This window comes from Apus apus, chromosome 4 (assembly GCF_020740795.1).
Source record: "Apus apus isolate bApuApu2 chromosome 4, bApuApu2.pri.cur, whole genome shotgun sequence".
Lineage (NCBI taxonomy): Eukaryota > Metazoa > Chordata > Aves > Apodiformes > Apodidae > Apus > Apus apus.
In genome coordinates this window covers 55,131,701-55,155,963 of record NC_067285.1, presented here as the reverse complement: position 1 = coordinate 55,155,963, position 24,263 = coordinate 55,131,701, and the positions used below count along the sequence as shown (strand labels likewise).

The 24,263-nt window shown below is 38.7% G+C and overlaps 1 protein-coding gene across 1 annotated transcript in view; it reads left to right on the top strand.

Annotated features, from left to right (window-relative positions):
• The window catches only part of INPP4B (inositol polyphosphate-4-phosphatase type II B), a 346,588-nt gene extending 325,617 nt beyond the window's left edge, over positions 1 to 20,971 (top strand). Inside the window, exon 27 of the mRNA XM_051617089.1 lies at positions 20,897 to 20,971. Within this exon, the coding sequence (XP_051473049.1) occupies positions 20,897 to 20,936 (40 nt within the window). The 3' untranslated portion in view covers positions 20,937 to 20,971. The remainder of the gene's footprint in view (positions 1 to 20,896) is intronic.
• Positions 20,972 to 24,263: the final 3,292 nt, after the last annotated feature.

Genomic DNA, 24,263 nt, shown 5'->3' with positions numbered 1-24,263 from the left:
TCTTTAGTATAGTGAATTTGTATAGTGTTATTTTAAAACAGAAAATCTGTTGCCAGTGCTCTGTCACACGCTTCTCTTGTGCTGAAATGAGCAGACTTAATAATGACAGACCAATAATGTGCTCCATTTCCTAGCTGTCCCCTCTTAGATGAGAATTCTTTATACGGGGAAAAAATACATGGGCATGTAATTTTTTAAACGTATGTCTATCTTTTGTATATGCCACTGGCTTTCCTCAATTAAGAACAGGGTCTACTAAGAATTTAGCATCCTAAACTCTAGTAGAGCTAGGATTTTCATGTCTGCTGCCTGCTTCATATACCTACCTTCCCCCATGTCTGTGAAGCTTCCAGTGTTGTGTAAGCTAAGCAAATTTATTCTAGGAAACCAGTGGAGTGTGGCAGCACTGATATTCTGCCAGTATATGAAGTACCACAGCTCTACATTTCTAAGCAATATGCAATGCATTTGCAGCTCTTGTTACCAAGATACCCATTTCTTGTCCCTGCTTTTCACTACCTGCTCCTTGCTTGATCACTTCCTTCTCAGAGGAGGGCAATACTGCTTTTATGTCTTCTCCACTTCACCAGAAGATTCCTAAAGTGGCTAAAAGAGACTTCTGTGCTCTGTCTTTGCTCTTCTGCCATCTGAAAGCACACCCCACTCTTTCCACCAAGTGCCATAGCAGAGCAGAGGTGCACAGACAGTTTTCCTGTGACTGATTCCCATATGACCTCATGCTGCTGTCTCCAGCAGGAAAAGTTTTAGAGGAACAATTCCAGCCTTCCAGTAAGATCAAACCATCTGGGGAATAGACAGCAATGGAAGAAGATAGAGATAAACTTCCTCTTGCTTTTCCCAACCAGCTGGCTGAAATGACACTGAACCCTTGTCCAGAGTCTTAATTATAGCAAAACACTTGGCAATACTTTGACACATTAGAAGGTATCATGGTTGTGGGAGATTCAAATGGAGCTGCTCAATGAGGATTCAACTATAATACAAACACGGTAAAGTTTAATTTAAGTGTTAAAATATGTGTTAAAACTTCGAAAGGATGGAAGAGAAAAATGTATTCCTATATAATTTTTTCTTCCTATCTCCTACTCATAATTAGATCTCAGCTAGAGTGACATACCCAAACTGAATAAAATTCTTACATCTTTCAGTTCCAAAGAATTCCATATCAAAAGGTAAACAAGAATGTGTTTCAAGTAAACCCACAATCTGAAGCATGTCAAAATAACTCACTTCTTCCCATATTTATGATTCTGTCACCTGAAAAAATTGCAGCACATTTCTTCGTAGATTTTGCAGGCAGAGTGGCTAGACTGTGGAGGTTCCTACAGCTTCTCTGTCTTTTAGAATCATAGAATCCTAGGGGTTGGAAGGGACCTCGAAAGATCATCTAGTCCAACCCCCCTGCCAGAGCAGGGTCACCTGGAGTACATCACACAGGAAGGCATCCAGGCGAGTTATTAGAAGTGCACATAATGTAACCAAAAATAAGTGTTTTCACTCAGAATGCAGGTGCATTTGCTCCCTTCAAAACAAAGTTGTGGTTACCAATCTGACTACGTCAGTGGCATATTTCTTCATCTGGCAGAAAAGCAAGACAGGAGTGAGAAGGAAAATCAGAACACCTTCAACAAGAGATGTCTATTAGTGCCAAGATACACTGACAGTGAATTTTTCAGAACACTTTCAGCCTCTCTCACTTGCTCTAAGTAGGAAGCCAGCTGGGTGATTTTGTTTTGGTGTTAAAGTGATGAGTTCTGTACAACTCAAAATTCTAATGTGAGACAAAGGTGGTTTGGAATGTCAGGTGCTTTCTGATGGAGGAAATATATTTTAACTGAAACCATGATCTGGTCTGTTTACCAAATATGATAAAGTTCAAATCCAAAAAGTTTGGCTTTCCCTCAAAACAAGTGCTGCAAAACCACATGCATTATTTATTTATCTCTGGGTTTACTGAGCTTTAAGATTCTAACTTTAGGTTGCTAAGGATAAACACACAATTAAATTACACTCATGATTATGGTTAAATTATGTTGCCTGATACATGCCTTTTTTCTATTTTAGAAATTTCAGCTTGTGGATATACAGGGTATTCTGGACCTATGGTTTTGTTTAAAAATACCTTATTTGCCTTGCAATCAAATGTCCTAACATTGAAGGATTTGGAAACTCCTGTCATGCTGATTACTAGTAAATCTTTAGTAAAAACTGTAACTCTGAGATAACTTAAGTTTATTTTACTCTTGTACTTAGTGGTAGTCCAGCAGTTTTCCTTTAAATGAAGGGTACAACTATAAAGAATAATGTTTTGCGCTGGCTTCTTCTTCTGCACTTCTGCATTCTGGGGCGTGTTAAATTAATCAGCTGGTTTTACAGGCAAAGTAGTGGCTGAAATATAAAAGCAATTGTTTAATTATTTCAGCTTTATTCATAAACCAGCATAGATTTTGTAATCTTGAGATAATAGAGTCCTCATAATACTTTACTGTATTTCATAGTCCACTGGAGTAACTATGCTTGGGATAGAGTTTACAGACGCCATCTTCTTGCTCTCTCAAGACTCACGCAGGCTTCCAGTTCTCATATACTGTGGCCATCCTTTCCTGTTGCAATGGTGTAAGTCCAGCATGAATGGACCTTGTCCAGGTCTAGATGTGAATTTTGCTGTTTTTGCTATTGCATGAAGTTGCTTGGACTGAAAGCAATTGAGGGCCCCTAGGTAGTAGCACAGTTGATCCACCCGTCTTCAGCCTCTTCATCCAGCGATGTTCCGATGTTCTGCTGCCACTGCGTTGGAGCTCACCTATGTGAGTGCATAACATTGTATTTGTCAAAACTGTTACAGAGGAAGCATTCTTGAAAAACCTTTCCTTGTGCAGATTGTGTTTTCTTGCATCTAAATCACTATTTCATGCACTTAGGAGGGATGGAGGCAGAAACATTATAATAAAATTGCTGCCTCTGTTGAATTAGGTTTCATTTGAAGAACCTCTGTGAGGCAGGTTAAGACATGGCTGTACTTGAATTTTTGCCCAACAAGGGGATTTTACGGGCTTCCTCACACAGAGGAAGCTTGCCTAACGTTTTTCGTGTAGGAAGAGATTATGTAGCACATTAGGGAATGCATCATTTGTAGTGTCTTTTGAGAATATTCCTGGAAAGGTGAGAGAGAATCCCGTACTGCCGAAGGTGTATTTAAAGCCTCTGCCAACAAGATCACCTTAAAAATTAGATACAGGTGTACACAGTCATTTTGTATCTGGTGCTGCTGACTTCCCCAAACAAGAGGCTGATGATAAAGTGCTTCAGGAAAGGGTTCATGCCTGCAGGCAAGTGCCTGTGGTGCAGAGACAAGAACAAAGCATAGCAAATCTGCTTCAGCTGCATGCTGGTGTCTCTGCAAAGACAAGGTGCAGCATCCTGGCAAGAAGACTGCTTACAGCTGGAAGGCTGAGTTGTGGGCATAGATTTTCCTCAAGTGGATGACAGTGATGTGTCTCAGCAAGGCCCATAAACACAGCTGGGCTGATGAGGGCTCCATGTTGCACTGTCTGCCCTCTCCCTGGCCTGAGCCACCTTGGACTGTGCTGTCGTGCCAGTCTGTGCTGCAGCTCCACCTCTGTAGTTTCTAGATCAGTGTATTAAAGGTAAAATTGCATTGGTTTTAGGCTACTCCAACACTGAATTTAACTTCTTCATACCGTAGACACAGGAGTCACAGAAGAAAAAAAAAAAAAGGAGTGCAGAGGACAGGGTATGGTAGGCTTTAGTGAGTCAACATTTCTCATGTCAGCAGTGGTTTAGGTTTCCTGGTGTAAATAGCCTTTTAACTTCAATAGATATCAGATGTTTGTTTATTTCTTCTCCATCTTTTAATCCCGAGTTGCCAACAGCCCTTGTAGAAATAAAAAATTCTGTCTGTTTCTGGAGATGAATGTCTGACTTTTAATAAACCCAATGAATGCATATAGATCACATTTGCTATATTTGTTCATCTGTACTTGAATTAAGGGGTGTGTTCAGTGCTGTAATGTAGTAATGTTTGGTGGATTTTTTTTCAATTAACTTGATTTGCACTTGTAAGTTAAAACTCCTTAGTACAGTTCAATCATCGTTTATACCTGGGAAAATTGATTTTTACCTACTGGGTTCTAAGGCATAAAAATACAACCATTACCTGCAACTTTCATAGTTTTCATTGAAATGATACTAACTTTCGTAGTACATAATATTGTATAACAACACTGCTTTCCTAGGGCTGGGTCCCTGAATCCTCATTTCTGAAACTTTGTCCACTTCAGCTTTTGCAGTATGTAAGTTATGGATTTGAGTTTTGCAGATTGGACCTATTTTTATTCTTCCTAAGCAGCTGTAAGTTGTCCTTGAATAGCTTATAATTTTGATGGGAAAGCATCATAGAATCATGGAAAACTGGGGCTTTCAGGGCCCCATCACCTGAGTAATGTTTAATTTCCAGGCATACAAAATTCCAGAAGGAATTAAAAGCAGTGCACCCTCCCTCCTCACTCCTCCTACAAAAAATCCAGGCAATTTTATCTCTGTGACTTACTACCTTTAATCTTGGAAAGATTTTCCCAGCATCCACCTGAATCTTTCTGGAATGCTGCAGGTAGTGAATGTTTCAGAAAACAACTGAGCTGCAGCAGAAATGGCCTGGGAAGGATGTTTGGATGGAAAATGTAACACAGGAGGTCATATTCCATGTTGTTATTCAGCTGCCACAAGCTAAGACAAGTATGTTTCAAGAGAGTTCACTCTAGTTTCAGGAATGTTAAAAGGAGAGAAGAATGGGACAGGATGCATTTTGAGCTTACTGCTTCCTTTGAAGGAATAAATAACGGCAACAAAACCTTCTCTGGTATTCTATAGCTGCTGTCAACTGGAGCTAGTTAGAAGATATTTGCTAATGGTGTATATAGTTCAGTATTTTCTTTCCTGACAGCTTTCCTGAATAACCAGTTTAAGTTGGCTCTCTTTGCACTAACTAAGCTCCTTTAAATGTGGTCCAAATTGTTCTATAGATACTTTTTATTACTCCTCAGTGCATAAGCCCTAACAACCAGCTAATGGTAATGTTTTCTTGTAAAATGCAAACACCTCTTTTTGTATGGGAGCACCTGATTCTTTCTCCCTGCTAGGCTTCACTGAGGAAGGCAAATTTCTAGAGTGGTACAAAGCAATCCATTCATTTTTAGGACCTAAGTGGGTCAGAAATAAAAACTGGATTCCAGGAAATGACAAAATAGAAGCCTACCAGATAAAGTGGTGAGTTGTTGGTGGAACTAAACCCCCTTCCTGAATTAAGTTGTTGTTGCCAGTGGGGGCTTAAACATGCTCACAGGTGGAACCAGGCAGGTTTCTGATGTTGCTGAAATTATGAAGCCAGTACATTCTTTTCCTCAGATGCTGCATTCACTTTCCAGTAGGACATTTCCCGAGCAGACTGCAGCCCCCCAAGCATCTATTCCTGCACAGGCTGTATTGCTCAACATGTGCTGTGCTTTAACGAGTACAGACATGTCTTCACAGGAAGGCTGTGTGAACTCTCATTTTAAGCCACAGTTATTTTGGGTTCAGATTATTAAGTAAAAACAAATAGGGGAAAATTTAGAATGGTTTTCAATTAATCAGGAGTTTGTTTAGTGATTCCTGTTTCATTCTTGCTTCAGATATTTTTTCTTCTGCACATAAGTAAAGGTGTCTTGAATAGAGTCTAAATAAAAATTTTCTAAGGGCACCAGGATTTCACCTGTTATTTTTAAAGCTTTAATGTAAATTTATAAAGGTTTTTAATTAGTTATTTTGTCAGTAAGGACGTAAAGATTTGACTAGCAGAAATAGAGCCACACAATAAGCTAAGCTGTTGAACATTATTGTTAGTTTAGAACAAAGAGTATCACTGAAGGCTCTTTATGCTTTGACTTTCAAGAGTTTTAATGTTCGGTAAGAGATGGATAGCATTAGCAAAGACTTTGTGAAGAGCTGTGAGCAGACAGCCTTTAAGAATGGGAATACATTTTGCTGTGTTTGACAAAGTAGAACCATTGTGTACTTGTATAGCAGTGCTGCCATAATTGGAAAAAAGGGAAGCCTTATAATATAAATATTTTGCAAGGATAAAAAAGAAAGGTAAGAACAGATATAGATAGTATGTTCTCTCAACTGTTTTATTCCTGCCTCTCCACCTCCATGATGATTTAGCAGAGTTCCAGTAAGAAGGAGGGTGTGACTGAGGAGAAAAAAGGAGAATGGAAAAAAAGCTGTCCTTAGGAGATGCCAAAATGTTCTCCAGGAAGTCACCTGTCAACACAAAGTTATTTACTTTAGCAACTACTGTCTTTGTGCAGTGAAGCTGCCCAGTTTTGACAGTTTGTAATGTCAATGCTATCTTTTGGTCCTTTTACTCCACTTTTTTCCCAGAGTCTCTAGTATTCTGTTTAAACTGCTACTTCCCTTCAGGGTAGCATTTTCTGATAGTCTATTCTTAACTGTAAAACCTGGCTCTTAATTTCCCATATAGGTTTTTCTCTTTCATTTATTTTTTTCTGGGACTAAGTTTTTTATTTACAATATGATGTAATTTCTTAAGGTTCAAATATGAACATTCAGAGTTCCCAGAGCCTGTGGGCATAGATGTCCTACTAAGATAAGCCACAGCCATATAAAGGTGCTGTGCCCTGCACTTGGGCCACAACAACCTCATGCAATGCCACAGGCTGGGGGCAGGGTGGCTGGAAAGCTGCCTGGTGGAAAGGAACCTCAGGGTGCTGATCAACAAGTGGCTGAATACAAGCCAGCAGTGTGCCCAGGTGATCAAGGACATCTGGCCTGCATTAGAAACAGTATTGCAAAGAGGTCTAAGGAAGTGATCTTCTCCCTGTACTTGGCATTGGTGAGGCCAAACCTTGACTATCTGTGCAGCCTGGGGCAACTCAATACAAGAAAGATACTGAGGTGCTGGAGTGGGTGCAGAGAAAAGCAAGTAGGCTGGTGAAAGGTCTAGAGAACAAGTCTTACGAAGAGCAGCTTCGTAAGGGGGAGTGAGGGAACTGGAAGTGTTCAGTGCGAAGAAAAGGAGACTGAGGTGAGACCTCAATGCTTTCTACAACTACCTGCAGGGACATTGTAGGAGGTTAGGTGCTGGTCTCTTCTCACAGGTAAATAGTGGTGGGACAAGAGGGAACTGCCTAAAACTACACCAGGGGAGGTTTAGGCTGGACATAAGGACAAACATTTTCTCTGAAAGGGTTGTCAGGCATTGGAACAGGCTGCTCAGACAAGTGGTTGAGTCACTATCCCTGGATGTGTTTAAAAGACATATAGATGTGGCACTTGGGGATATAGTTTAGGGGTGAACATGGTTGAGTAGGGTTAAAGGTTGGACTTGATGATCTTCAAGGTCTTTTCCAACCTAAATGATTCTATGAAAGCTTCTAGAGCTGCATGGATGTTAAACTGGCTATGTGATACAGAAATACACAGAATCACAGAATCATCCTGGTTGGGAAAGACCTTGAAGATCATCAAGTCCAACCATAACCTAAATCCACCAACCATAACCTAATCTACCCTTTCAGTGCTTAAATGATGTCCCTAAACACCACATCTGTCACCTCTCTACTCCTGCTGGCCACAATATTTCTGATGCAGGCCTGGATGCCATTAGCCTTCTTGGCCACCTGGGCACACTGCTGGCTCGTGTTAAGTCAGCTGTTAACCAGCACCCCCAAGTCCTTCTCCACCATGCAGCTTTCCAACCACTCATACTCAAGCCTTTAGCTTTGCATGGGATTGTTGTGACCAAAGTGCAGGACTCAGCACTTGGCCTTGATAAACCTCATATAATTGGCCTCGGCCCATCAATCCAGTCTGTCCAGGTCTCTCTGCAGAGCCTTCCTACTCTCAAGCAAATCAACACTTCCACCCAGCCAGCTAAATATGATTTAAGTACCTGTTGAATCTACATAAGGGGGCTGTTAAAACAGACCTCCATTTGTAGCCATGTCTGAACAGTATGCCCTTGAAAATTCTTTGGTTCTGAGTTTCAGATGTGCCAGCATTAAATAAAATACAACTAAATTATCATGTGAACTCCAGAGGAATATATCACTCCAAGATATTTGAGCTCTTTTATTTGTATTATGATAACTCCTACTGACCCTACTCAAAAATTAAGATCATTCTTTCCTTACCACTTTGAACTTCTGTGTAATAAAGAGAGCACCTTTGTACCAAAGAGCCTGCAGAAGTTATGCTAAAACCAACTGGATTGTGAGGCCAAGTTCTAATTGACTTGACTGGACATAGTGCTCAACACTGGGAGGAAATTTTCCTCTTGTTCAGTTAGTGTTGATATTTGATGATAGAAAGAAATATTGTAATTCTTTCATAAGTTTTTGGTTTTTTTCTAAACTGATAAATAGCAGCTGTAGCCTCCAAAAAAACTACTTCCCTAGCTCTGAGGTGTTGAAGGCATTGTTTTTTTTATAACCATACGTTTGAGAATGAATAATACAAAGATGTATCACCCTGCCTGTATATGACTTTCTGTTTAGCCACAAAATAAACTAAGTGGCAGTGGTTTGACAGAAATTTTTTTGGTATTATGTTCTTCTCCACTTCTTTTTTAAGGATTTTTAGAATGGATTTCTACAGTGAAGAAACTGATAAGACATCATAACTCCCAGAAGGGGTGTCACTAAACCAAATAAGTAAGATCACTGAATTCCAGTGCCCTGCCCCGCTGCACCCCACCCCCCCCTCCCCGCCCCCCCGCCCCCGGCTCCGTTCCCCATGCCCCCTCCACCCATGCACAAAAAAACAAAACAAAACCCAAACAAAAATCAAACAACAACTTATGAGACAAAGCTAAAGGGAGCATCTTACCTAGAAGTGGTGCCACATAAGTACTGGATTCAGGACTTCTTTCATCGAAGTACTATGATGACTTTTCTGTTCCTTGCAGGGAAACACATTTGTAGGAAGAGGAGATGGGTTTCATCGAAGAGCATGAAACTGTAGAACAGGGATGGTCTGTGGGTAGTTGAGCATAGTTTTGCTAGTCTGTTTTTCCTTTTATATTTAAGGTCTCTCTGTTCTGGTAGTTTGTTGGTTGATTTTTGTTTCTGTGTTTGTTTTTTAAGAACAAGCATAATGAGTTATTGTAATTTAGTGTGAGTTGTTTTGTGGTTGGTTAGCTTTTCTGTCAAGTTCTGGTTCCCTAACTTCTCAGCATTTATGAAAGTAAGTTCACATTCACTTCCTCTCAGATTGTATTATGATAGTAGAAAGAAACCACGGTATGCCATAAAACAGAGTAAATATGGAGTTTCAATAGAGAGCATTCAAAGGTTACTTAAGAGAATGAACGTGGAATATTGTTGATACACTCATTTAAGAGTTAGGGGAATGAAGGATGAAAAGTTGATATAGGTATAGGCTTTTACAAAATGTCTTGAGCATTGTCCAGGTGCTTGTATGAGAATATACAGTGAGAATTCAGTGCTTGAATGTAAGCAGAGATGGTGATGGTGTTTGAATTTTATGGATAGGGAGTCTTTTTCATGAGTCCTGAATTTTAACAGAAAGGGAGAAGAGTAGACTGTAAATCTCATTAAATGGATCATTCAGTGTCTTATGAACTTTGCTTTTATAACTGTTTTCTCATCTTAAACTACTTGGCCATGTTTCATAACCAGGTTTATGCTGTGCTTAGTGGTGGAAGGCAGCAAATGAGACTGCATTCCTGTAGTACTCTGCCAGTAAGTCCGTAGCTGTCAGGTGTAACTTGCGTTGACTATATAATACCCAGACTGAGAGAACTGTACATATACATTAATCCTGTATTTAATGGTTTCGCTGGTGTTAATGTATGTTGAAGAGTCTAGAAAAGAATCTCAGAATTTAATTCTTGTTATTATCACACTAGTTTATGTTCTGACATAAACCAATTTGTATCATGTACTCCCAATAGTATATGGATTTGCTATTGCTGTGGTTTTTTTTTATTGTTGCAGTCTCTGGACCTTTGAAATGGAGACTTAATTAAACTAATTAGTGCTGTCCGTAGCAGCAAAAATAGTAATAAAGAATCAGACTAATCCACAGACAGAAACTCATCATATTGAAAGGAAGATACCTAAGAAGTAATCACAATGTTAATACTAATACCAAGTTAATCCTCTTGAAATAATAAGCCTGCTCAAACCCCAGCAGTGGGCACACCAACTCAGTGCCTGAGTGCAGCATGAGACCTTTCTTGAGATCGGAGGAGCATGTGACTTTGAGAGTGTCGGACAGCAAATTTCATGGGGCTGGGCATTGCCAATGTCTAGTTGTGACAGTAAGTGGTGTCCCTGCTGGCCTACACTTCAGCAACACTGCCCTTCCATGGAGGTTAAGGAATAATGATTGCTTTTCCTCTGCATGAGTTATTCCAGAGGAAAAGACTGAGTGGTTTATCAAAATGTCATGCTTAACTTCCAGCTCAGGATATTTCTGCATTTGAAATAAGTTCAAAGATTTTAAAAGATTCTTAAATGTACATTCACCTTTGAAATTATTTCAAATGTGAATGTCCATATAAGAATCTTATAAAACAGCTTGAATCACTTGCAAGCCATAATATATGAGGGACAGAGCAATGAACAAAGCCATGAGTCCTTTATAATTAACTGATGTAAATTGGCAGATGTTTCCCTCATGTCTCGTATTTGGAAATGCTGAGCAACTTGAGTCTAGCTTTACCTTCATACACTTAACATTTTCTGAGAAGAAAAAAGCCATGCCTCTGATACTGGACAAGGAAAATCTTGTGCTTTCAGAATGATAATGCCAGGATTTAATCTGCCTCAAACTTGCGTTGAGCTATTTGGAATTTTCCCCTTATTTTGCATGCTTTCTTCCCCCATTGGAAGCTGCTCCATAATGCATAACTCTACTGTTTCCACTCTTGCTGTTGTGGCATCTAAAAGTATATTCCAAAAAGCTGCTCATGTAAATGAAAATTTCTGGGATTATATGTTTCATGTTCTTGGACAAAGTGGGATTGGCAGTGGAGTAATTGCTGTAAGCAGTGGCAATTTTTTTGCCTAGTCATGAAGTTGTAAAAGCAGCAGTCTTAACTTCATTGCAGCGCTGAAAAAAGTAACTTTTTACCAGCATTGAGAATTACTTTTCTAATGAATTAAATGGGCAGAAGGCATTAATGGATTTGCTCTGCACCTTGGAAACTCTTCAGTACCATAATCCTCTGTTTGACAAACATTCTACCTCTTAACCAGAGCCTGAGAAGCTAGCTAATTCCTTTGAAGATCTGCATAACTTTCTTGAGATCCCATCTGTGAAACTAGTTTCCTCCATCTCTACCAACCTATCTATACTGAAAGCAGAGCATCAAGGGGTAAGGATAGAAAAGGTGGATTTTTTTCCTTAGGAGAAATGTAGCTCTTTGGACTTCCTGGCTGGCACCTCTGCATAAAATACGAAGCCAAGGCTAATATTATGACCAAGTGTTTTCACTAAGTGTCACTATCCCTGGATGTGTTTTAAAGTCATCTAGATGTAGCACTTGGGGATATGACTTAGTGCTGAACTTGGTAGAATAGCATTAATGGTTGGATGTGATGATCTTAAAGGTCTTTTCCAACCTACATGGTAATGTGATTCTATTAAATACCTGGAGAATTTCAGTGTTGGTCTGTATTTAAGTCTATATATTTTATATTAATTTTGACTTTCTGACACTGTCATTCCCTCAGGTAAACTGATTTTATTGGCAGTGTCCATTCCACAGCTTATCTTTTTTACAGCTGGTAGCTTGTTCATAGGAAAGCTCTTGTTCCTTGTTGGACCCTTATGATGAGAAACAGTATAACAGCAGGTACAATTATTTCTGTTTTCCTTTGTTTGCCTTATTGAAAAAATCTGTGGAGAGAGTGATAGAGATAGAGGCTGGAACCTCTGAGAAGCAGATGTCCATTGTAGGTACTTAATGCATGGATCTGGCACACCCAAGGGTGTTATAAGGCATCTGACACATGTCAGGATACAGCTGACTGCTTTCCCTGAAGCTGCTTTTCTGTCAAGCATGCTTAACTTTTGACATATCTGTAACTACCACTGGGTATAAAGGTCTCAAAGTAGGAGTCAGATAACTCTTTCCTTGATTTAGGGTGGGAGGGATGACAAAGGATGTAATGCTTTTCAGGTGAACAGTTTGCCTTTTCCTCTGATTTATGCCTGAGGATGGTTTGATCCAAATTGCATCCCCAAAATTAGCAGGAATCTTTCAAGTTTCTGTTGCTCTTAAATTTCCTATAGAATTCTCAACAAATTAATCAAGACATTTCTTTGCAAGTATCCCTGGAGATGTTGCTGAAGAAAGCAATAATGTTTGTGCTTGTAGAAGACTTTCTGCACAGCAAGTCTTGAATAAACTCTTATGCTATTTTTGGATTGAAATAACACTTATGTGGCTTAAATGTAAAACAGGAAATCCCTTACCAATTCCGCAAATCAAAGTGTCTTCAAATTAGCTGATAAGGAAGTACATTTTCCAATGGTCTGAGGTTCCAGATTAGTATTTTTCTGAGCTTTTGGAATGCCAATCCTCCCCTTCTGTAGTGCATAATCTTGAACTTTTCAGGAGCTGCCTATATCACTGACATGCTTATCTTAGTTGCTTAATGCTTGAAACTGTATTTTGAACTAAGAGCGTCATAGATTCTACAGACAACCCTACCAGATTATTTTCAGGGCTCAGCTACCAGACCAGCTGAATACTGAAGGAGAAAACAGCCTTTCTCAGTGCAGGCTGGGGAACTTGGGCATGCAACATTGTTGGTCATTGGTAATTATTTTTTTCCTGATCCTACTTCTTTGTTAACTGTTTTTCCAAGTAACCTGCTATCAAATCGTTTAATGTAAGATAATCTTTCTCAGTGGCTGCCTGTCAATTTACAACTGTACTTAATTTTTAGACTTCAATTTTTATCTCAGAAATCTACTCTGAAATATGGCCAGCCACCAACATTATTTCTGTGACTACTGGAATTCTGGAATTCCTCAAGCTGGCCAATTAACAGCTAGCTCTGATTTTTCAGTTTGCAGCAGGAAATAGCAGGATCTATTTTGTATTTTCTGCTGTGTATGTTTCTTCTGCCTACTAAGACTTTTCTCACAGAGATCAATTTTTGTCAAGTACTGTGTGAAAACATACGACCTCTTAGCATTACAAACAAAATTATGGTTGAGTAGCTCTCATTTTGGGGGTTTCCTTTCTTTTGGGAAACAAGTATTCAAAAAATAACCTCATACTTTTAAGACTTTTTTTTAACATTGTAGTTTTTAATTAATTGAAGAAATTGCCTAGTAAATGCCTTTAGACTTAAAAAATTACAGGCTAATTACTTGTCCAATTTGCATCAATGAAAGAGAAAACTTTGGCTGTGAAGTGGAATTACAGTTTATAGTATAAACTATATTTGATGCTTTCACTTAGAAGTGATTTCACTGACATAATCTATTCTGCAAAGGTCAAAATTATTTTAAGAACCTTCCTTTTCAGAAGGAATTTTGAAGTTTTTTCTTGTATGGGAATGTGAGGTACTCAGAGTGCCCTAACTCCCCACTTCCCACCCCCCTGTCCCTATTAGAGGATACCATATGAAGAGACCTGTATCTGTCTCCTTCATTTGAGCTTACAAATGTGTGCACTGATGCTGATAGGGTGGGCTGTACTGGAAGATTTGGCAGCTGAGGATAGTTGCCCCATGGCTGATTCAACTGTACACAACTTAACAGTGCTGTTCTGTCCCCGTAGGGTGATCCATTATAGCTGGAAAGCACCTTGGCTTGTCAGAGCAACCAGGCAGCTGGCAGCCAGGAGGCTCCAAATTCTTGTTCTGGTTCAACTTTCTGCTCTATGTAGGGTCTATCTCGTCACCTTCCAGCCTTAGTTAACACTTATGCTGCCTTGCTACACAACCTCCTGCCAGTTTTAACCACCAGTATCACACAGCTTTTTTGAGTACTGATGTGTTAAAGCTTCACTCATTGCCCTCGATACATGCATTAACAACATGCAGTCCAACACAAAATGTAGCAGAAGAAGCAACTGTGAAAACCCCTCACAAATAATGAGCTAAGAGTATTCCTGAGGAAGTTCAAATTCCTCAAACATTGTACAAAGCTGCAAAAAAAATGAAAGAGCTTGGTTCACTAAAGCTGATTCTGGGAAGCTGATGCTTAACAGACTAGAGGAGGTTGAAAGAAATCAAGATCTTTAAATAATATATAAGAAGTTAGACTCTATACAAACATTTGTTAGTCAGAGATGCAAATGGTTAAGAAAGACTTCCTCTGAGTATTAAAGGAGTTTCTATTTTGACAAGAAGCAAGGTTTGTCTGTGAGGTGAAGGGGAATTACTTCTGTGCAGACAGATGAACAGAGCAGTCTATGCAGAGAACAGCTGCCAATGCTGCTCCACTGTCAGAAGAAAGAAGAGCAAGGGAGAAGTTAAAAAGTTTAAAAAAGAGCATGAACACAATAGCTGAATTGTTAAAAGCCAGTTAGATAAACATTAGCAAAGCATTGGATCATATGGCTCTTGGAATAGGTTGCCCAGGGCAGTTGTGGATGCCCCATCCCTCTATGCTTCTATGAAGTGTTCAAGGCCAGGTTGGATGGAGCTTTGAGCTACCTGGTCTAGTGGGAGGTGTCCCTGCTCATGCAGGGAACTTGAAACTATCTTATCTTTAAGGTCCCTTCCAACCCAAACCATTCCATGATTCTATGATATGTACCATCTTGTGTGTTTTTACTCCTCAAACAGCACTGCTTCCCATGATTAAACTATAAACTCAAAGTATCTCTGCCTAACATGTTCATGAGTCTTTTAATGCAGGAATGGAACCTCATGAATGGAGTATAAGCAACATAAAAATCTTGGGTGAAGAAAAAAAAAAAAAAAGTATGCAATAAGAAAGGTGAAGATTGGGAAGTAATAGTGGGTAGCTAGATAACAGCAACATTTATACTATATGTGAGAAAAGTGTTTCTACTGATGCAAATTACACAGGTGTCTATAGTTCTGTATTAATACTGTAAAAAAGTTATGACAGTTGTTATCAAGGAGTAATGGTTGATTTTATAGAAGGGGCAGATGTGAGACAATGCAGCATCATAATTTGAGCCATGATTCAGGTTAAAAGTGTGAGTAAAGATTAAGGTGTTTACTGTCTTATCTGAAAGGCGACTATAAGAAGGCTGGGGAAGACCCATTTATAAGGGCATGTAGTGATAGGACAAGGTTTCAAGATAGAGAAGACTAGACTTTATAGGTCCCTTCAAGCCCATGACATTCTATGATTCTGTGATGTTTCCTGTTTCTCTGGATTTACTTCAAATCAAGAGCAGAGTGTTATAGAAACAACAAAGCAATGGGTGTTTTCTGTGTAAGATCACTACTGCTGTAAAGTAACTATAAGAGTAACTGCAAGGGTACTAGAACCGTGCAGGGGAAAATCAATGAACAACTGAAAAGTTTGGTGTGATACAATGTTATTTGATGTTGCATAGATATTCTTTTCACTGGCAACAGTAGCAGCTATTTCTTCTAGTTATCAGACGTATACCCCTCATTTGCTAAAAAAACCACCACAAATATAACTCTCTATTGTACCGTGTTCTCACCTCTCATTGCATGAAATCTCTCCACCAGGTAGGAACTTAGCTTATACTCTTCTGTCTTTCTAACCTTCTATTCCAGTTATCAAAGCTGGACAACCCCTGAGTTTAATGGGAAGACACGTTATATTAATTTTGATAATTCTTAAAAAACTGGATTCAAGTCAGATTGTAAATCCGTGTAGTTGGATTGCTATACTTCCTGTAAGTGTCAAATGCCTCAGCCAAGAAATAACAGAACAAGAAAGACCCATGGAGGCATCCAGGGGACTTGATAAGGTCTGATGGATCAGCCAACACTGAGATTAAAAAGCGATACCTTTCACTGTTAAGTGCTTCAGAGAAACTGACAGAATTGCAATATAATAGAATTTTGTACTTGATATCAAAGTGAAGCTTTATCCAGAGACTGCACTAATAGTATTACTCTCTGGAGTGGAAGGTGATGCATTAAATAAAACAGGCTGAGAAGGGCTGTAGGCAGTGCAGGAGAGGATTCTTCAAAAGGTGGCAAGTGCCACGTGGAACATTTAAAAATCAAATGTGGGTGTTAGAGGAAGATTAAGGTCTGAAATCATGGGACATTAATAGCTACAGAGAGATTAAAAAAAGGCCTAGAAAAAATTAAGGGCAAGCTAGCCTCAGAGTAATCACAGACAGGAGGACAGGATGCTATGTGAGAAACATGCCCATGATGCTCTGAACAGTGCAGTGAGCCCTAGCCAAGCGTGAACAGGTACACTGCACTGACACACAGAGACAAAAAAGTTTAGAGATCATCACAGTACACTTCCCAAGTGACAACCCTCACAGCAGCTGTCAGCTGAGTGCAAGAAGGCATTCCTGTGCCCTCAAATCCATTAACCTCTGCTTGACAAGTCATGGCAGTGACTCTGACTACTTACCTGACTCAGACTTCTGTTTGCTAGGAGGAAGGTGAAAGATGAGTTTTATGTCCTCTATAATAGAAGGCATGAGATATGATTTATGTACAAAAGTTATGAACACTCATTGTAACCATTCCTTTTACATGACGGCACTTGACATTTGATAGTATGGTGTCAAACTGAGATGCCACAAAAGAAATGCAACAAATACTTTGGTATAAAACTGAATTTGCATCAGTTGTATCTGACAAAGGATGGTGTGAGCAATGTATTTTTGGCAAGTAATTAGTGAGAAGTAGTTTCTACAAAAGTACTGTTTTACAGCTTATACAATTAAACTATTTAGTGTTGCTCTAACTGAGCTGAAAGGAACTATCTTTTCCCATTTATTGCCTCCAAAGCTAGAAGGAATCTGCAGCAGAACACAAGTCCTCAGTTCACACACCAGGAGTGCTGCTGTATAGGCTGTGCCTTGATACTGTTGTTTTCTTGCCTCTGTTACCTGTCCTGTCACTGTGGCCCCACCTTGTGTGTTAGGTTCAAAGCTTTTTTTCCTATTTGCAAGTTCATGCCAGGTAGCCTTTTCAGTGCCAGCACTCTCAGTGGCATGACTCTTCTGTTACTCTCAGAGGGATTTTAAGATGCTTTAACTGGAAGCTTTAGACATGTTACGGTTCATTTCTGTAATATGCAATTCACTGGCATGTGAAGGAGTTGGGTCTGATGATCTGACACTGTCCTCGGGCTTTATTTCATTTGAAGCAAAAGCTCTCCCATGCAGTTCACGCTGGTTCTGCACTGTTGGTTATGCAATGGAAGTTTCTCATGTACTTAACAAAGCCTGTTATTAGAGTAAAATCCATCTTGAGATCCTGAAGTACAGCATAAAAATCTGTCTTCCCTATGAAAAAGGAAGTCTGGATTTATCTGGGGTTTTTTTGTTGTTGGGGATTTTTTGTGTTTTTTCTTGGTTGGGTTTTTTTGTGTTTGTTTGTTGTTTTTTTTTTCAAATGGAATTTTCTTTATTGTGTCTCAAATTCCCTAATGGTAGGTCTAAATATCACTTACTACCATGTCTACAAGTGAGAGGACAAATTTATGGCAATTTTGGTTATCTCAAGGGATATTTAGAAAAAAAGAAAAAAGAAAAAAAAAAGGATTAAAAAATTGTGTTAATTGCTCTGTGAATGCTACCATTTATATTTCTGAATTAAATTAATCCATCTGTTTATTATGATTTACTAGACTGATAACTTTTGAATCACATGGCAAAAAACATCTGTTTTCACAAAACATATTAAGCTGCTGCAGAATGACTAATTTTCAGTGTTTAGAAAATATTATTTGCTTTTTAGAAAATAATACGGATGAGAAAATGTCAGTAAATGTGTTCCAGAAAATCATCTCCTAACACATTATATCAAATCTTCTCTGGATCTTAGTTAGGCTAGTAAGTCATTCAGCCTTGGTTCCCTGACAAAACAAATCATTGTCCATTCATTTACACATTTTCTTCAAAATCAGTGCCATGAAATGTCATAGCAAACCTACCATATATATTCTCAGGAGAAAATCAATATAACACATGAACTACAAAAGCTACTAAGAGAAAAAAAGAACATGAGATCCTATCACTACAGAAATAAATTTTTAATGACAAATGTCTGAAGATGTTGTATTTCTCCTTACTAATTAATAAGGACTCAAAGTGGAGTAACATCCAGAAAAAAAGTGTTTGTTTCAGAGTTTAGTGTGTGTTCTCAGGGTCTGGGGTTTTTCTGTTTCATGTGACATTTTCACATAGAAACTAGGATTAGAGAGAAAAGGAGTACATCATACAAGCACCTTGTTGAAGGCACTGACAAACAGTTTTGGATTTTCCTTGAGCCTGATGAATGTTCTAAAAAGAAATACACATTCTTGAAAAGCATTAAAGAAAAGAGACCTGCATATATCCCCCACAAATGTACAGCCCTTGCATCCTCTGTGTATTGTACTGTGTCCAACACATGAGAACCTGACAACCGGAAAAGGAGTGTCACACAAATGACTTCATCACTGAGGAATAGCCTGCTCTGGCTTTCCTTTCAAGTTGTGTGACTGTTGAAAAGTGAAAAAGTTCACTGAAAATTCATTTTAGTTTTTTGTAACTGTCAACAGAGGTCTGCTCTTCCGTATGATCTCAAGCATAGCTGATTCAGAAAAGAGGTGGCTGAATCAGGTCTTAGCCTATATTCTTTTTCTGTGTAAGTGCCAGTAGGTCATCAAGCAATGATTTTCAGCTAAGATAAGCAAAGGTGAATAATAATTCACCACAGAAATTTCTTCTGCACGATGTGTGCACCTTTGCTTCTGCAAAATGTTAACTCCATGTGAAGTGGCAACACCAAGAATTCCCTCACAGGAACTGACAGAAGCATCTAGAAGCTTTGAGCTGTGCTCTTGTGCTGGCTCCGCAGGTTTTCTATTTAGGTCACCATGTATTGTTTTACTGGCTCTATGGACCACTTTATGTCAGAAAGTGACAATGGCTGCTCTGGTTAGAATTTTAAACAGGGTGGCAGGAAGTTAGAAGTTGAGACTTCCCAAAAGAGAAGAGAGTTGCTATAAATGATAGAAAGATGACAGTATGCTTTAAGCCATCTGTTGGAGGTAAAGTTTTTCTTAGAACTGGACAACAGGATGGGACAGGAAGATGTCAAATTGCATGTTGCAACTCCATTACTGACTGCTTAATTTGTAAACAAAGAGAGTGGAAAAAAACCCACAAAGCCTGGTACTTTCTGGAAGCCTTTCACAGCCAACTGTAAATTTATTAGTAGGTGATCCTTACTGAGTTGTTTGGGGTTTCTTGTAATGGAAAAAGTCACAGGGCCAATATCCCTTTTATTTGATTTGGGGCTTCTGATATATGACAGACAGGTAACTCTTTTATTCTTAGATCCCTCTGCTATCTAGGCAGGAAAGCAATCCTGCAGTGCTTCCAGCAGGGTCTTCAGGATATGAATCACAGCTCGCAGCACCGTAATTAAGACTTGGAGTAGGGAATTCACCTTTTACTTGATTCTGCCTCTAGCTGGCAGATTAAGCTCCTGTTAAATTTCCTAGGTTTTAGAGCTCAGAAGAATTTTCTTCAGTACCATGAAGGGATCTCTGGTGCAGCTTGAGACTTAACTCAGCTTCCCACTGTTGGCCATGCAACTTCTGAAACGCTAAGAAAATTTTGGGGGAAAAAAAACAGTACTTGAGGGCAAGAGAGGAACAGATGCCAGGTTTCCTTTAGAAAGGTTGCTCCTTGCCTTCTGACATTTCAAGGACTAAATGGAAATCCTTTCTTCCAAGAAGAACTGGCAGAGGTGTTCCTGTGTCCTCTTTCTGCATGGAATATGGGCAGCTGTCTTTGCTTCAGCAGTCTTCAGGAATGTGTGTCCCTTTTTAAAATGTTCATCAGACCTGAGGACTACCTCATGAAAGCAAAAGAAGGCAGATTGTTTCCCTGTGTTCTTGTGGGGTACCAACTCCATTTTATGTTAGATCAAGCAGGCTGAAGAACAGACAGATAAGAGTTTAACAATGCCAAGCTGGGGATGGGATAGAGAAGCAGGGAGTAAGTACTTCTGAAATATTTTTCCTTTGCATTCCCAGCTCACCGTTCTGCAGATGGGGTGACTGATGTTATCTGACTGTGTGGGTCATAGTAGTGAGACAGCATCTAGCAGCTGAGCATGGCAAGGACAAAACACACCTAGCCTAAGTCCTTCTTATTTCCCATATAGCACAGTCACAGCTCAGGAGAGAAATTCCACTATTGCATTTCTATATATATATATTAAAAAAAAAAAAAATAGAAAAAACCAACAACCTCTAACTAGTGAAAAGATTTAAAAAAATAATTATCAACACGATAATTATTCTTTTGTCATGGCATCACATAGAAGATTTCTGAATTGTGCATTAAATTCTGAGAGGAAAACAATGCTGCATCACATTTATAATACCTATATAGTTATTTTAGGAAATGATCTGACTAGTATAGATTAAAACTGAGCATCTTTAAAGAATTACTTGAAGCAGGGCTTATGCCATTCTGCTTGAGGGCTTTTGGGGGTGAAACTACCAGTATTTTCATGTCCTCAAGGTATCATGGTTTTTACTTTTCTGAAAAGTGAAGAAAAAGATTATTTGGAAAGAATTAAATCAGGATTCTGAGGGGAAATTCTGGTACAGTATCTGTCTTGCTGAGATCTATATAGTTGTTATCCTGATTCTATTAATTAAGGTCTGAAAATATGCTTATCTACTTGAAGCAAATGCTGTGACAGAGAATTTTGTGAAAAAAACATGGATATTGTAGAAGATAAACCACAGCAGGACTCTGACACTCACAGAAAGGAGGAATTCTGAGAAGAGGGAGAATCTCAAGACCTGAAGGTAAAAATTAAAATTATTAAGATTAATCTGGAGCATAGCACAATGCCCTTTTAACCTTCCTTTTTAAAGACCCCCTTCAATTTAATGACAATAGTCTTTTTTTCCACAAAATAACTTAAACTTTCATAAATAAATTACTCTTCTATAATATACTACAGAATTACGGTTCAAAGCAAATGGTATCAGGGACCATTACATCTACGTATAAAACAGAAATGAAGATAAACCTATATTATTCAATAAATGTTCCCATTGCCCTCATTTGTCATATTTGCTGTGTATTAATTTAAAAGACAGCTTCAGGAAAACTATTTTCTTAAAAATAAAATCAACACATAAACTTCTGACCCTCATGTTTACTACTGTCTAAAATCTTCTGAAGTTCTCAACAGATGGAACAGATACTTTGCTATTAGTGAGAACTCAATGAACAAAGAAGAAGGGTTATGCCCCCAGAAAACTTCTCTTCATAGGAAAATATATTAGGCAATGAAATAACAAAGAAAATTACAGCTAATTTAGACTGACAGTGTTTTCCAGCTAGGCTGAATGAAGTGAACTTTTTAGACAAGATGTTGGGGTAGATCCTTAGAGGATGTAAATAGGCATAACTATTTTCTTCTTTATGAGATAAAGTCAACAATTTTACTTTTAGAGGCAATTAAAAGAGACAGGGCTTCAGATTCTCAGAAGCACAAAAGGTCAGTGTAAGCAGGATAGAGTATCTGGGGCTGGATAAGTCTCACTCCTCCTATCTTTATCTTGGAAAGTTGCAAAGGATAAAACTGACCTGCAGATAATTCAGATGGCCTTGATTGTTCTAAGGCCTCTGATTTCTGTGAGGATTTTTGTTGTTCATTCAGGGACCATGAAAGTAAATTATTTCTGGAATGTCATCACTCTTTTACTTGAAAGGGAGCACAGAATCAACACACTCAACATTAGAAGTGGGAAATATATTTACAGTTATTTTATGACAACATCAGACTTGTCTGTCATGTGATACATTTTCCAACTTCTAGATAAGGGTGAGTCAAAGGATTCACTGAGTTTGAGAACCTTAACCTAGAAGACATTGTGATCTTTGGAACATAAAGAACAGCAGTTTCTGGGAGCAAAATGGAGAATCCTCAGCCAGGATGAAGCCACTTTTCCATTTACTGCTACTAGTTAAAAGAAAGCTTCCAGAAGGAAAAAAAAATATATATCAGTAAAAGTGGCTTCGTCCTGGCTCAAACCAGGACACCTTTAGACCCTGTATTCTGCTTTCCCCTACCCAGAGAGAAATGGCATTTCAATGAGTATTGTAGAGCTAAGACACTTGGATGAATATTAGCCATCTGCCTAAAGACAGAGTTCCTGCTGTGGGGGTAAGAAAGCAAGAGACTGATTTTCTTGAAACCTTATTGATCCTCTCTTGTACAGAGTTTATGTGGGTGGCACCAGGCTTCAAAGGATTGTCTTTCTTCAAGTGAAGAATCATAAGCTGTGTAAACTGCTTTGTCCAATACATACCTGACTGAACTGACTATACTTCTTCCAGAGAGTATATTCATGATAATTTGTCAGCTTTGAAAACATAGCTAAGGCAAGGCACATGTACAGAGGGTAGGAGCACTACCACTCATGGAGCATCCCTTGCCAAGGTGTCTGAGCTTGTATCAGTAAATACTCTGTGAACTTACGTCTCTAGCATCAACCTGTCAGTGCTCAGGTACAAGGTGATGTGGACCTGAAGTGTAGTCTTGAAGCAGACTCTGTCACAATAAAGATGTTATCAACCACAAATTGCTTTGAATGGGGTTAGATGACAAAATACTAAAGACCAATCTTTATTTCATTTAATAAATTCAAGTTATACGTAGTCCTGATATAAGTGTGATTTCAGATTTTCACTTCAAATATTTGAAGTTCAATGAGTTAATATATTGAAAAATTATAAAGAAGTGTCCTGGTTTGAGCCAGGATGAAGCCACTTTTCCTTTTGGAAAGCAAACACACAAACCACAGAAAAAAAATTTCTGAAGATGTTTTGGTTTTTTTTGTGAAAAATATCAGTGTTAAATGTATTTTTGACAAAATAAGTTTTATTTGACAATTTGAACCAGATCTAAACTTTCAAATGTCAGCTTAAAAAATTCTCAGACTGACACTAGTCAGTTTTTTCTTGCTCAGTTTATGAAAAAATGCTAAAAGAAACCAAGGATACCAATGTAGCTTGACATGCACTTTGTGATCATGTTTTTAATGTTCTAAACCATGAGGGGTGTCTGTGATCTATCTGCTGTGTCTGTTACAAATAATTGCAGTAGCTTCTGCTCTGAATCATGTTATGCAAAAGAAAGGGAAAGGGAAGGGAAAGTGAAGGGAAAAAAAGGAAAAGGAAGCAGAGACTTTGCATTGTCCTGTCACCTTTGATCCTAAGTGTTTGGACAACAGGCCAAAGCCAACTTGCAAACATGTCTTGTGCTGTAGCTGGGTTCCTTAAAGTTCTCCTCTTAGGGAAGTTGGAAGTGATTTAAGTATCTTCCCATTCACTTCACTTCAGCTTTTGTACTTGCTTACTTGATTGACTGATGACCCAATTTTTAACCATAATCATTTTACCTTTTATTTAAAAGGACTGCTCTTCCCCTTAAAATACTTGGCCAGTTTCCCCATCAAAAAGGTCATGGGACAAAAGGGCCTTGAGACATACTGCTGAGTAATAAATACCTATTTAACCTACAATATGAGATTTCTCACATTCATAATTAGGGGTTTTTTTGCTCCTGTTTTGTACCTCCCCTTTAAGAGTAGGACTCCTAGAAAAGCAGAGGTAAAATTATGGTCCAGAAAAAGCTGCCAGGCTAAATTTGGAGCTGACCTGACACAGGCTGTCTAGTTAGGTATGGATATGGGTTTCAGAGGGGTTTTTTTATAAGGTTAAGGATACTGTTAGGATTGAGACAGTAGCTACTCTGGTTGGAGACAGAGGCTGGAAGAATCAACAAGTTTTGCCTAAACCTGGTGGTGTTATGATACACTTCTCTGAGTCTGTTAAAACCCTCTGGACAGACAGGTTTATGAGGAAATTTAGGGCCTTCACAGAATAATTCTGGTTGGAAAAGATCTTCAAGATCATTGAGTCCAGCCATCAACCAAACTCAACCAAGTCCCTTGCTAAACCAGGTTAGTGAGCTAAATTTACCGTAATTAGAATTTTTTTTATTAGA